Here is a 13,886-nt window from a genome sequence, read left to right as displayed (position 1 = left end):
CCCTGCCATAAGTACACTCTAGAACAGAAGGAAGAAACTGTTGCAAAAGAGAGTAAAATCCCATGAGTGGAGGAGTGCCCTGGTCAGCCTCAGTAAGAAGCTGAGATCCCTTATAAGATCCTACAAAGCTAGCTACGAAAACAAAATCGCCACTGATTCTAAGGACAACCACAAAGCATTCTATAGCTATGTCAAGAATTTCAATGGCAACACCCAGATCTGCTCTGAGTTACAGCACAATGGCACAAAAATTACAGAATCAACTGATATTGCCAACATCCTGACAGATAGGTTCAGTGCTAACTTTACCCCCCCCCCCCCACCCCCTAAAGGGCCCATATCTATACAGGAAGAATGCAAAGTCCCTGTAATCATAACTATGCAGATAAAAGCTGCACCCTCTAAAGCCAAAAACACAGCATCCATGGGACCTGACATCCCAGGCTGCGTTTTGCATGAACTTCAGAATGAACTGGCTCCCCACCTACATGCTCAGTCATAGCCTCACGTCAGGCTTTGTGCCGACTGAATGGTACACAGCAACAGTTATCCCACTCCACAAAGGGGGAGCCACCACTGATCCCAGGAACTATTGCCCTATTAGCCTGACGAGCCTGGTCTGCAAGGCCATGGAACGTATCATCATGGAACTCATAAACAAAGACATTGGTAACCTCCAAACTCTGGACCCCACCCAGTTCAGGTTTCTGAAAGGCAGATCATGCTTCTTGAACCTGATCGACTTCTTTGAGGCAGTCACCAAAGCCGTAGACGAGGGTAAGGTGGTTCACACAGCCTATCTTGGCCTTGTCAAGGCTTTCAACACCATCCCCCATTCTGGAATTATAGCTAAACTCAGTAAACTAGGAATAAATCCCTATGTCACAAGATGGGTTGCCAAATGGCTCACTGACAGAACCCACACTGTAAAACTTGCAGACTCCAAATCTGACTTCAAACCAGTGACAAGTGGAGTACCACAGGGTTCAGTCCTGGGACCTCTCCTGTTTGGTATCTACTTCTCTGAAGTACAGGCTAAAACAGAAGGCCTCTACTAATGAAGTTTGCAGATGATAGGAGCCATAGTCGAGTCCCCAAATGATGTGGACATCCTACAGAAGGGCCTCACTGAGACAGATGTCTGGTGTCAGAGCCATGGCTTCAAGCACAATGCCAAAAAGTGCATTGTCATCCCCTTTGGTAAAAACTCTGTACCCATGAACTACCACATAGGTGGCAGTCTACTTACCGCCAAATGTGTGATAAGAGACCTTGGGACCCAGGTGGACAATAGTCTCTCATTTGATAATCACATCACCACAGTAGTCAGGAAATCCTTCTACGTGGCACACCTCATCACAAAAGGGCTCTCATCAAGGAAAAAAGAGGTCATTGTTCCCCTCTACTCAACACTCATTAGACCTATTATAGAGTACAACACCCCTTTTGGAATGTACCTCTCAAGACATCTGCAGCAGCTGGAAAGGCCACAGATGTACCTCACAAAGAGGATTACTGGCTTCAAACAGATGCCCTACACTGACCATCTCAAAAAACTCCAGCTTTACTCCGTAGCATATCGCCTACTCTGAGGTGATCTCTGCTAACATATAAAGCTATGTCAAACCCGTAGCTGTTGGACATGCTACACCTAAAGAAATTCCAATCCCTCTGAGTTACACACTCCAGGGACCTAATCCTTGTCACCACAATAAGCAGGACATGCTGGAGGGATAGATTCCTGTCCCAGAGACTTCCCATACTATGGAACTAGCTACTCATCTATGTCAAGCAAAGGTCCTCATTAGCACTCTTCAAGACAAATCTTGATGAATGGATGGGAAATAGGAAATACACCCAGGGGATCACTTCTGTGGCTCTGCTCGACAGGGGCACAGGAAAATAACTTTCTTGGGTGGCGTAAACCAGGGAACCTTGTTGGCTAGTTTTACTTATGCCCTTGGGCCGATAGCCTTGTACCTACCTATGAACTTATGCCTAACCAAAAGAATAATGGTGTCCTGCATCCAAATAGGACATTGAGGGCCAGGTATTTAGAAGCTACCTCTGTCCACAAGCAACATGGGTGCCAGGCCTAGTGTAAATTTCCTATTCACCATCCACTTGTCTCAGTTGTGATTAAACTGGGTAATAGATGAACTCATCTTCACAGACAAAATTCAGGTCCTTAGACCTTGTATTTTTGCTACTGTTTGACTTACGAATATGTTGGAGATTCATAAGTGTGGGGTTTGTGGATGCCTTGTAAGCCATGCATAGATCACCCCTCAGCAATCTATAGGAAACTGTGTAGAAGGAAAGGGCTTAAAGGCAATCTGCTTAAGGCAAGTTTGCTATGCCTTGTATTCTTTTTGTAAGGAACCTTTGAGGTCGCTCTAGTTGCTGCATATCCCTGGTCAGGTACACACCAAAGGGAGCATTGTATTCCATGACTGGTCTGAAAAGGGTGGAGTACAGTGGGATAATGACCTCTTTGGAACGAGATACCATGCCCTTACTTATAAGTTGCGCAACATAAAAGGATTTCCTGACCACTGTGGCCACGTGGTGGCCGAAGGTAAGGCTACTGTCTATGTGCATTCCTAGATCGCTGACCAGTGGGTCAACTCTTAGGGGTGAATTATCAACATGGTAATTAGCCAGGATGGTTGATTTCCCAAAGGGTACAGTTATGCATTTCTTAGCATTGATTTTTAAGACTGTGGCTTTGGCACCATTTATTATTTAGAGATAGACCTTCTTGAAGAATGCTAGTGTCTGCAGGGGAGTTGATGATAACCCACAGCTTGCAATCATCTGAAAACTTAGCTGTAAACCTTCAGCATTTGCTTCCATTTTAGGGAAATAGATGCCAAAAAGAAGTGGGCCCAGTACCGAGCCCCCGGGGGACTCCACTAGTGACTGGCCTGAGGTGGTCTCACCTAATTTGACCTCCTGGGTCTTATCAGTGAGCCAGTTGGCTATCCAGTAGTTGATAAAAGGGTTGAGACCTAAATTAGTGAGCTTGTCTATAAAGCATGGAGTATTGTATCAAAAGCCTTGGCCGGGTCGAGGTAACCTGTGTGCACAGTCTTACCTTCATCCAATGCTTTGGTGACCCTCTCAGAAAAGTTCACCAGATTTACTAGGCATGACCTTCCTTAACAAAGCTGAATTGTGATGGGTCCAGCATTTGCAGATTACATATGTCCTCATTTATCATGTTCACGATGATTCTTTTCATGGTCTTACATATGAGACTGGTAAGACTTCTTGGCCTGTAGTTACCCGGATCAGTAGTTGGACTTCATTTGTGCAGGGGAATGACTGTAGCCATATTCCATTCCATGGGCACAAAACCTGACTGAAGGCTTCGGTTGAAAAGTGATTCAAGTGGACCAGAGAGGTCATGTTTCATGCTATTTATAAATATCACCGGATGTTATCGAGGCCCATCAGTGCAGTGTTTTGGCTTTGGAAAGTACATTAATGACTGTTCTTTAGTAATGATTGGCGAGATTGTGTTATGTGGTATATACTTTGGAATGTTGGGAGAGTGGGGGGGGGGGGATTTGAGCTGAACCTGTCAGCCAAAAGGTTGCCATTGGCCTCCGGTTCATTGTGGGTGATGCCATTTACAATAAGTTCTGTGCATTGTTGTGTATTTCCTTTGAGGATATGGACATAGCTGTAGAAAGTTTTGTGGTTGTCCTTTGCCTGAGAAACTATTTTTCTTCAAATGTAGCCTTTGAAGTATTAATTAACATTCTTAGCTGCCTGTTTGATCAGGGGGTTTTAGTATGTATGGCTTTATTCCTCCTGCGTTTGGCCAAGATTTTATTGCTTTTGTTGTATAACCAATTGATATTGTGATTCCACGAGGGTGCCTTGTCTTTTGAGTTTGTCTTATTCTTAATACGAGTGGGCACATCTCACTTTATACAGCTGTTAATATGACTGTACAGATATTTGGTAAATAGATCAGTGTATTCTATGGTGATTACTGGGTGTGGGGGTGCTTGGAATTTAGTCAAGGCATTGCTTAGTAGAGAGAGAGGTTAGGCTTGGAATAGTTCCTAAAGCTTTTTAGTTTTGTTGGCTCCCGGATTTAATTTTTATTTCAAGTAATACTGTCTTATGGTCAGATCTGATGAGCAAAAATATTACATTGGGTGAGGAACATTGCCCCCCCCCCCCATATTTGTGGGTACAAGGTCAAGGATGTTTGTACCCCTGGTAGGAAAATGGACCCACTGATCAAGGATGCCGGTATTAACAAAGTTTAGGAATCTCTGGGCTTGTGCAATAACCATGTGACATCCCATACATTAAACATTTTTTTTCTGTAAAATACATAATGTGGTATTATGCTCAGCTTCTGAATGTATACATTTCCATATGTGTACTTATTTTCTGCCATAGTTTTAAATTCTAATGCTACCATTCCTGTTTCCTGATTTGAACTTGTCTTACAATTTAAATTTTTGACAGATTCTTAAGCAGTTTATGCATACTTATTATCCTTCTCATGTCTTAGTTGGTATTTTATTTACTTATTATTTTGTTTACCAGTTACTCAGATATTGTTAATAAATCCTTTTGATCATTTTTCAGTTGTGACCTGAGCGAAAATCCATTGCATTTTATTCCGTGAAAAACAAACACTATTTCTAGAAAAAAAATTATTGATGTCAACTATTAGTTATACAGGTGCAAGAAAAAGAAATCTAAGTCAAGGTGCAGTTATGCTAGAGTAACATTATTTATAGCTGTTACGCAGTGGCAAGATTTGCTTGAAGATGTGTGCTAATGTTTCAGTTGAAAGTTTTTAAGCTGTAAGGATCTCTAAATATGTTGGCAAATAAACATTATAGAGCCTTTGACAGTGTGGAGAAGCTTTTGCTTACAGTCGTCTTAATGTACCACACCTGCAGGAGTATATTCTTGCTAATAGTTATATTTGTGTAGACCCTTTTCTGAATGTTGTGATCCTAGGCAGCTTTCCTGTCTATTCAGCACAGGTCATCTAAAAAAAATCCAAGTAACTTTTGTTTTTAAGCTTTGGGAAATACATACTTTGCACACACATAATTCAAAACGCATAACTGGAACTGACATTTTTATAATATGCAGTCTTTTATTATTACTGAATTTTCATGAGTTTCATCACTTGTCTTTTTTCTCGTATGATGTTGAAAAGGCTGGCATGCTGATGTTAAACCTTCATGCTATATAGTACAAATTTCAAGTCGATGAAACTATCCAACAGTCCACACTTAGACCAAGTTCAGTTAAAACTGCACCAAATATTTATTCATTACAAAATACAGAAATCTAATGAACTAAGTGTTTTTGTCCTAAAAAGCACATAACAAACGTTGAGGAACTCTCAATGTGTTTTTAGGGATGAAAGTTTGAGCAAAGCTATTTAAATAAATCAGTTGAAGTATTTCCATCTTTAGTTCACTCCATTTGCTTATCATTTCATCCACAATATGTTTAAGATTAACTTGGTTGCTATATGAGCTGAAATATTCATCAATGTCTCGTTTACTTTTAGGCTATTTCTTCTTAAATATAAACTTTAATTTGTATATACATAATTGCAGAATGTGCAATTTTTTTTTCTTGGTGTTGATCTAATTTTTCATTTTACACTGTGTATGGTAAATTACTTAAGAAGGGACATGGGAAGCTTCATAATTAGCAAATTTCCCTCAGTCAGTTTATTGCTTTCTTTTTTTAGTATTATGCCTACTTTGTTATTCCAGGAGACAGCATTGCCTTATCAGCTCAGTGGTGCAGCATCAGTACAATGCCACCTTAGGACTGACCCCAAAAGAGGCCAGTGCCCTAGTGGAACTAACCCAGGCAACAGTGTATAAAATAAATATCTTAATGATGGAAACTTTACCTAAGAGACTGACAGGACCACAGCAGTAGATATTAAACTTTTCTTGAGTGAGTTATCTTCTAGAATCTCTAAAGACAAATCCGTATCTTTCCCAGAAAAGCTAAAGTAAACGAAAGATGCCTGTATTATAAACCACAGATGTGAAGGATACCTCATTATAATTTGAAGGCGGAGAGGGGATTCAGTATCAGGTTTTAGAGATGCTGTTTGTTTTATTCTTTACCACTGCTGGCAGTCGTTTGTTTTTAACATGATAGAGTATATAAACTTCTCCTATCTTACCACAGATGTTGCATGGTGCTATACAAATACAGATATTAAACCCCTTATATCAGCAGAATATCTATTGCTTTCTAATATTACTCAGACTTATGAATAAATGACAATTATATTACTGATTATACTACTGATTTTAATTTTCTTTGTTCTGGTAATAAAGCTAACGTTAACGTAGATGCAAATAATTTTCTAACTCCTCAATTTGCTTCAATTGTAAGCAATAAACGAAGCCATCAAAAATACTTTTTTCAGTTTCTCTACCAACAAGGCCAGCGTGGAACCTTTACATAATTTTGTTATTCAAACCAAAATAAAGATTCGTAAATCTTTTTTAGGTTTCCTAAGGTTAGATTTACTGAAGTCAAGCATGCAGAGAGCATGCTCCATGAGCTCATTATATGGGGACAAACAGAAGCCAGTGATTCTGTGACAGTTATCAATTCAGAGTCAGCCTAAGATGTTGACTTTTGCTGGTGATAATTAAAACTCTTACTGTGATTGAAGGATGTTCAATACTACGTTTATAATACCTCCCTGCTGGAAGAATGGATGGCTTAAATGTTAACATTTTATACAGTCAGCGAAATAATTTGTAAGTGTGACTTAAAATGTATTAACTTTTAAGAGTTTATATTTTATCTCTTGCATTATCCCATGTGATAGATTTGCATTTCATATCTGGGAAGAAAACTACTATTTACTTAACTCTAACATGAATAAGCCTAGGGAATTCAGCCATATTGCTATTTAACAATTACTCAGAAGCAGCATAGTTAATTAGAGAATGGGGCTAAATTGTTACTATTTAACAGTTATCTACAACACTTAGACATCACAAATTCATAACTTAAGAACTAAAAAGGCAAGGTGCTGAGGTAATGTGTGCTATAATTTTATACTCTGTATTACAAAATGCAATAATGTACTTGCTTAGTTATGCACTGCCTCCCTTCTCCCACACAAAACACTAATCTTCAAATCATTTACACTTTTATGAATCAACAGAAAAATATTTTTTATTAAACTCAGTTACAGAAATACTTGGACACCAAGAATGAGCTCTTCTGCTCTTCTAAAGCTGCCAGTATAGTTCAGCAAAAATAACACACAAATATTTTACGTGAATGCATATGGATTGAAAATCACATGTTTCACAGAGTATTAAAGCAGCATAGTATCAGAAAACATTTTTGACTATAGCATATCCATTTTTTAATGAAACAAAACTGCTTGAATCAGAGAAACTGAAGAACAGTGATTTGAGGGGGGAAATACTTGATTTTGCTGGGTAATAGTAACCTTAAGACTAATTATAATAAGCAGTATGGTGCACTGGAAGTTTCCACATGTGGGTAGAAGAACCTTATCCATGCATAAATGAGTCATTTGACCAAATGTCCCTTCATGATCTTTTGTCACCAGTGTTGTGTATTTACTGCCACATGTTTGCATTGGTTCAAAAATGTTTCTTGATATGCTAGACAGGATTAGAGGACATGTTGTGTTTGGAGCCTTTATCTTCTGGAAGGTCATTTCAATAATGTATTTTTTGTGTGTGTGTGTGTGTGTGTGTGTGTGTGTGTGTGTGTGTGTGTGTGTGTGTGTGTGTGTGTGTGTGTGTATGTGTGTGTGTGTTTAGAAATGGAAGAGTGGTTGGAGGCAACCATATTTCTACACTAATTATGAAGTCATTTCTTTTGTATGCAATCCTGTGATTTTTGCGTAAATGAAAGTTTACCTATGCCACCATCTTGCTAAAATGTAAGGTTATCCAGTGAAGCAGTATTAGGAGACCCTGGATATTGACAATTTTATACTAAGTAAGAATAACATCAATGGTTGTTTTAGGCCTGGAACCTAGGAATCTGTACTTAACACTGAACTTCACTATGTTCTACTATGAAACGTTGACTTCACGAAAGTCAATGTGACCAAAATACACCAAAAAATAAATAAATAAAATAAATAAATAAATAAATAAATACTGCCCAAAACTGAAAAGGGCAAAAATCATTTTACTTGTTTTTTGCAGGGTGGCAAGCCTCCCTGTACCCCCAAACGTATATATGCCATCTCCACAGCTACATCAACTCAGAGATGGGTGAAATCTCCTAAAACAAGTGAATCATTGTCGGCACAAAAAAATAGCATTCAGAATTAGGCCATTCATGTTTTTTTCTTTGTGATACTGATGAGAGAGGAATTTCCCCTCAAGGATTGTGTAGGAGAGTCGTTTTCACTATATTTAAGATGGACGGGTGCCAAAACACCAGTCTTGGACAAATTGTGCAATCTGAGTAGGTACTTAAAGACAGAGAAAGTTACAATTATGCAAATGAAAAAATATGCCAGCATGACATTTAATGGCTGTACATGCAAGTCCTATTGTGTAACTTGTAGGCCTCTACATATATAAAAAATGTACTTCTAGTAATGAAAAATAGAGCTCCCAGATGGATCTTGTCAAGAAACAGAAATAAGATTAAAATTTGTTGTTTACTGGCAATGAGATAAACTCAAAACCAAAACCTCAATACTACACATTGGCATTAAGCAAAAGATGGTTATAGTCAATACCCCCCCCCCACACACACACACACACACACATTCACATCTGTGCACATTTGCAAATATATACAGAAACACAAATACATATATGTAAACATGGTTTATCGTTAATACTATTAGTTATGATTGCTGCTTCACATATTTCCATATGAAATGGCCATTGTCACATTTTAAGAGTTTTGTATTCCAATAACAGTTTAATGATTTATCCAAATTCAGAACCATTATCAATGTAAAATATACAGTATGTCAGGTCCTTGTTATACTTGTTAAGAGCATTAACACACTGCATAACTTGTACGTTTAAGCTGCATATTAAACTGTTGAAAATAAGACTACTTAGCAAATGTTCTTTATAGAAAGCTTTTCAGTAATTTTTTTAGAAGGTTTTTACTGTGCCACTGTTTCTTTAATTAAAGAATAAACATTTTCAAACCCAGGGTCAGAATTTGGTGAGTGAGTATGGTAGGATCTTGGTGTGAAGATAAGTACTCTGCTGACTTCAGAGAAAAGGTTTGGATTTATAATACTAAATGGCTTTTAAACAAAAACCTTGCAAGAACTTGCACCTTGAAGTAAACAGTTCTTGTTCTTGTTCAATGAGTTTCCAGTAAATGTGTTTGCCAAGACAAATGGAAGCCTATGAGTTTTTGCATGCAGTCTCTTTGCATTGCTACATAAACATTTCCAAGTCATATGCTATTTTGCTATTAAAGTTAAGCTCTGTCTGTTGTTTATTATCTATGTGGAGAATGTAAGTGAATGAAAATGATATACAATTAATTTGGTTTCTAATAAATGATGATTTGGACATCCAAGGAATTTTTAATTTAGAATTCCTTAATGAAGACCTTTCAACAGCACTGTCATTTAATTATGCTCTCTTTTATATATCTGGTATAATACTCTAGGATAGTTTAAGGCATGTGGCTGTCCAAACACAGGTACTCAGTCTACTGTAATCTACATATCATTACATCAAATAGGTTATCTGAGTAGAATAAACTGCTGACTTCTCCAACAAAATGCACTCATTGAATCGTGGTGGGACTTGAGTTAATTTCTTCCTCATTTTAAAAGGTTTCAGTTTGATAAATGAATATGATGGTACCTGTACGTGAACCTTTAAGGAAAGGATGGGGACAAGTGCAGTGATGAGCTTTAAATATGCTGATGGTGGACCTAAACTGGATGTAAAAGCAACAAAGGAGTGAAGATGTTAGAAAAATCTGTAAGGTCTCCAGCAGTAGTGAGAATGAAAACATACTGGAGCATAAGAAAGGAAGACATTTCTTATATGTATGTAGATTCCATGGCTCAGCTTTTGGTAAGACAGTTTGATATAACTGTTGTTTGCTGTTGGAGCTACAGAAAGTGTAATGCTAACCCTACAATATTATCTGAAAGAAACTAGAAAAAGCCAAAATAACATAGATCTTAAAAATCACTTCCAGCTGTCTTAGATTACTGCATCATTTGAAAGCTGATCATCCTGATAAGATCCACATTAGCCCACAGAAGAAAAACAGTTTATTGTTTGTAAAGCACATAAGATCTGCTTGCATATAAGCATATTTTAACAAGTGACAATATAAATGCTAGACTGGTTAAATTTTGTTCCAGGACACACACAGAGGAAGAGACTGATGACACTAAACTCTAAAATATTGCTGTCCGTGTGTTTTTGGATAAATATTTTGTTAAATATAGGGGTAGTAGTTAAACATTAGCCACATAACAGTATCTCAGGGTTAATATGTCTCAGTTTATTTTCTAGACGTGTGTGCTAGACCAAATGACTGAAACAGAACCAATATAAAATACAGCTCTAAAACTTATCATTTAAAATGCTCTTACCCTTATTTAAATGTGTAATATGTACTCATAGCAATATTATATAAAAGTTAAGTGAATCTCTGTTACAAATATTGTATAGTATTCTGAATGCAAACATTAATTTATTAAATTATCAGTTTATGCCAGTATGACAGACACCTATAATCCCTGCATTGTTGTCATGTGACTGTTTATCTTTTAAAACATATTTATGTGAACGCATAGAGAAACCTTTGTTTTCAGGGATTACTAAAGAGCTTTTCAAAGGACACCATTTTATTTTATGCACCATGAATTGTTTAATAATTATAAAAATAATGTACTCATATGTGAGCAGCCAAAATAAAACATATTTTTTCTGGGATTCATCTACTATGTAACTCTAAAACATACATACATACGCATGCAGAAACACACACACACACACACACACACACACACACACACACACACACACACACACACACACACACACACTCTGTCTCCTCCTTTTGGTCTTCCTACTCTCCCGTCATCTAAAGTTTGTGAGAATAAACTTTAAGTGTATGGTCTCCCATGTGGAAGATAAGAATTCCAGTGGTGATAATCTGGAGAGTACATTTTCATCTCGGTAGCTACATTCCTCTGAAACTGATTTAGCTGAAATATCACCTTATATGCATAGATCCACCAATGTATTGCATACCAAATATTGTTTGAGTCTTGTGAACTACAGGCAAGGTCTAGTCATCCATTAAGAGATATCTTAGCTTTCCATCACAGTTTGTGTGTGTGTGTGTATGTGTGTGTGTGTGTGTGTGTGTGTGTGTGTGTGTGTGTGTGTGTGCGTGTGTGTGTGTGTGTGTGTGTGTGTGTGTGTGTGTGTGTGTGTGTGTGTGTGTGTGTGTATATACCATACTGAACAAACAAAATAGTTATGTGTATACCAATATAGTTTTTGAAGATATGGCTTACCTTTGTTTGAGTTTCTGGAGATCATCACATAGATTGTCCCTTTCTACCTCTACTCTTGCTCTCTGGTTTGTTACAGTTTCTACTTCCCTTCTTAAGTCTCGCATTTGTTGTTCATAAAGCTCACCAATTCTGGTGGGCTCCTTTGCCTTCAGACGGTCTACTTCTGCAACTAAGAGAGCATTCTGCTGTTCAAGGAACCTCACCTTCTCAATGTAGTTGGCAAACCTGTCATTCAGCTCCTGAAGTTCTACCTTTTCATTTGTCCGAGTCTGAATGAATTCTTGGTTCATGGCATCAGCCAAGCTAAAGTCCATACTTTCTAATGCAGATTTTGAAGCAGGAATCCGGGTGGCCCTGAAGCTGGAATAACTAGGCAATGCAGAAGCTCTGGAGACTTGGTAAACCCTGGAGGAGACAGTGCTGCTTCCACCTTTCCTACTGCCGAAAGAAGTCCGAGGTAACTTAGGGGAGCCATCTCCAAAGACCCTCTTGTAGGAAGATGTTCTTTGTGTGGAGAATGAGTGACTCATTTTGCTAAGTGGCTTCTAATAGGAGCTGTACTTTTTGAGAGTTGCTACTCTAACAGACTGAGGCAGAACTGGAATTGCAGTCTGCTTTTATTTGTACAGAAGCCATAATGATGTCACACTCACACATTCCATCCTTCCATCCCCCTCACAGGCTGTTACTCAACTTCACTGGTCCCTGCCACAGTTAGCGGACATTAGCAGCTCTCTCATGCATGTTGGTTATTTCTTTTTCTCTTGCTGCATTTCTAAAATTAAATAAGCAAATCTCTCAGTTTGTTATATATTAAAACATATATACTTGTCTGTTATGTATATTTGTCTTAATTAATTGTAATTCAATCTACTATGTTTTGATGTATTTTCACTCTGTATCTCATGACATTTAAACTCTTACAATGTATGATAAATGTTATTCTCCAGGCTTCCCTGAAATGAAGCTAGTATGGATCAGTCAGACCATTTCATTGGTCACCTAACATTATAAATAAATAAAAAAATAAAATAAAACATACAGCTGTATATGTATGTCTCTGTTTTTAAATGAATTAATAAGGAAACATAAGGAAACTAAAACACCAACTTCTCAAAGCTGTAAACACATAACACACCCATATGTGAACAGACACACACACACACACACACACACACACACACACACACACACACACACACACACACACACACACACACACAGACACACACATGTACAAATGTATCCTCACGTAAAAGAAAGCATCTGTGTAGATGAGATAACATTTTTTAGCTGTGTTCAAGCAAACGTTTGTCAGCGCTTGTGCTGTGCAAGTGTTTGATAATGATAGTAGTAGCTGCATATACCTCTGTCCAGAGGAAGCCTAAAAACAAAATTGCAGGCAGTGGCAGGCATAAAATTGTCATGGGGTTGGCTGCCTGGTAGACTGCTAAGCTGCACCGCAAGTTCCATGTCTCCACTGCCCACATGGCTCTGGTTCAGATATGTTTAGGGAAGAGCTTGTATTTTAGCTGATCTTCAAAGCATGCTGAGGATAAATCGAGAGGGGTATCTATTTTCTCATGACACTGAATCCTCACATAGCCAAGGATCTCATTTAATACTTCTCTTCACCTACTTACACTTTAAACTACAAGATCACTGCCCTCCCTCCAACAAAAATGTTCATATCTAGCACTAAACCACAAAGCATGCGAAATATGATCTAAGAAAGCTTAATAAAATGCTGAGTCCTTTAGTTCTGTACTCCTCTTTAAACAAAGAAACATAGCCATCCATAATATGTTAGATAAACTGCAGTTTATTCATTGTTTATTAACCAAATAAGTGGTATGCTCTAGTCCATGGATCCTGTTAAGTCATATCCTGGTCCTAAGGTGGCCAGAAAAACAAGATTAAAATGTTAAATTCAGTATTTATGAGTAATTTAGTATAGCCGTGCCTTTCAACTGTACAGATTTTCACAGAATGTCCAGATTTTTGTCTCATATTTTTGATCCGTTTTTAAAAAAATTGTAGATTTCTGGCAAATTAGTGGCAACTCATTAAAGACTGAAGTTAGAAAATAATGACAGACATTTGAGTTTCATACTTCATAAACCTGTTATTCTATCAACTTTCTAAGTTTGTAAGAGCAGTATTTAAAAGAAAATCCCTATTTTGGGGCCTTTGTCCCACTTTTATGTATGGCTTTGTCCAGATTTCTTGCTTGAAGAGTTTGAGAGGTATTAATCAACCAACATGTTTTAGGGAGGAAATTGAGTACATGGAGAAAATTTAAGTAGACATAGGGTCAATGTGCAGACTTCACACA

The 13,886-nt window shown here is 37.8% G+C and overlaps 1 protein-coding gene across 1 annotated transcript in view; it reads right to left on the bottom strand.

Moving 5' to 3' along the window:
* DES (desmin) overlaps positions 1-12,149 on the bottom strand; it is a 164,978-nt gene extending 152,829 nt beyond the window's left edge. Inside the window, exon 1 of the mRNA XM_044075870.1 lies at positions 11,552-12,149. Within this exon, the coding sequence (XP_043931805.1) occupies positions 11,552-12,081 (530 nt within the window). The 5' untranslated portion in view covers positions 12,082-12,149. The remainder of the gene's footprint in view (positions 1-11,551) is intronic.
* Positions 12,150-13,886: the final 1,737 nt, after the last annotated feature.

This window comes from Protopterus annectens, chromosome 6.part1 (genome assembly GCF_019279795.1).
Source record: "Protopterus annectens isolate FY-2018-M chromosome 6.part1, PAN1.0, whole genome shotgun sequence".
NCBI classification, from domain to species: domain Eukaryota; kingdom Metazoa; phylum Chordata; order Ceratodontiformes; family Protopteridae; genus Protopterus; species Protopterus annectens.
Note: the sequence above shows the minus strand (reverse complement) of the source record. Positions and strands in the feature narration are given on the sequence as shown.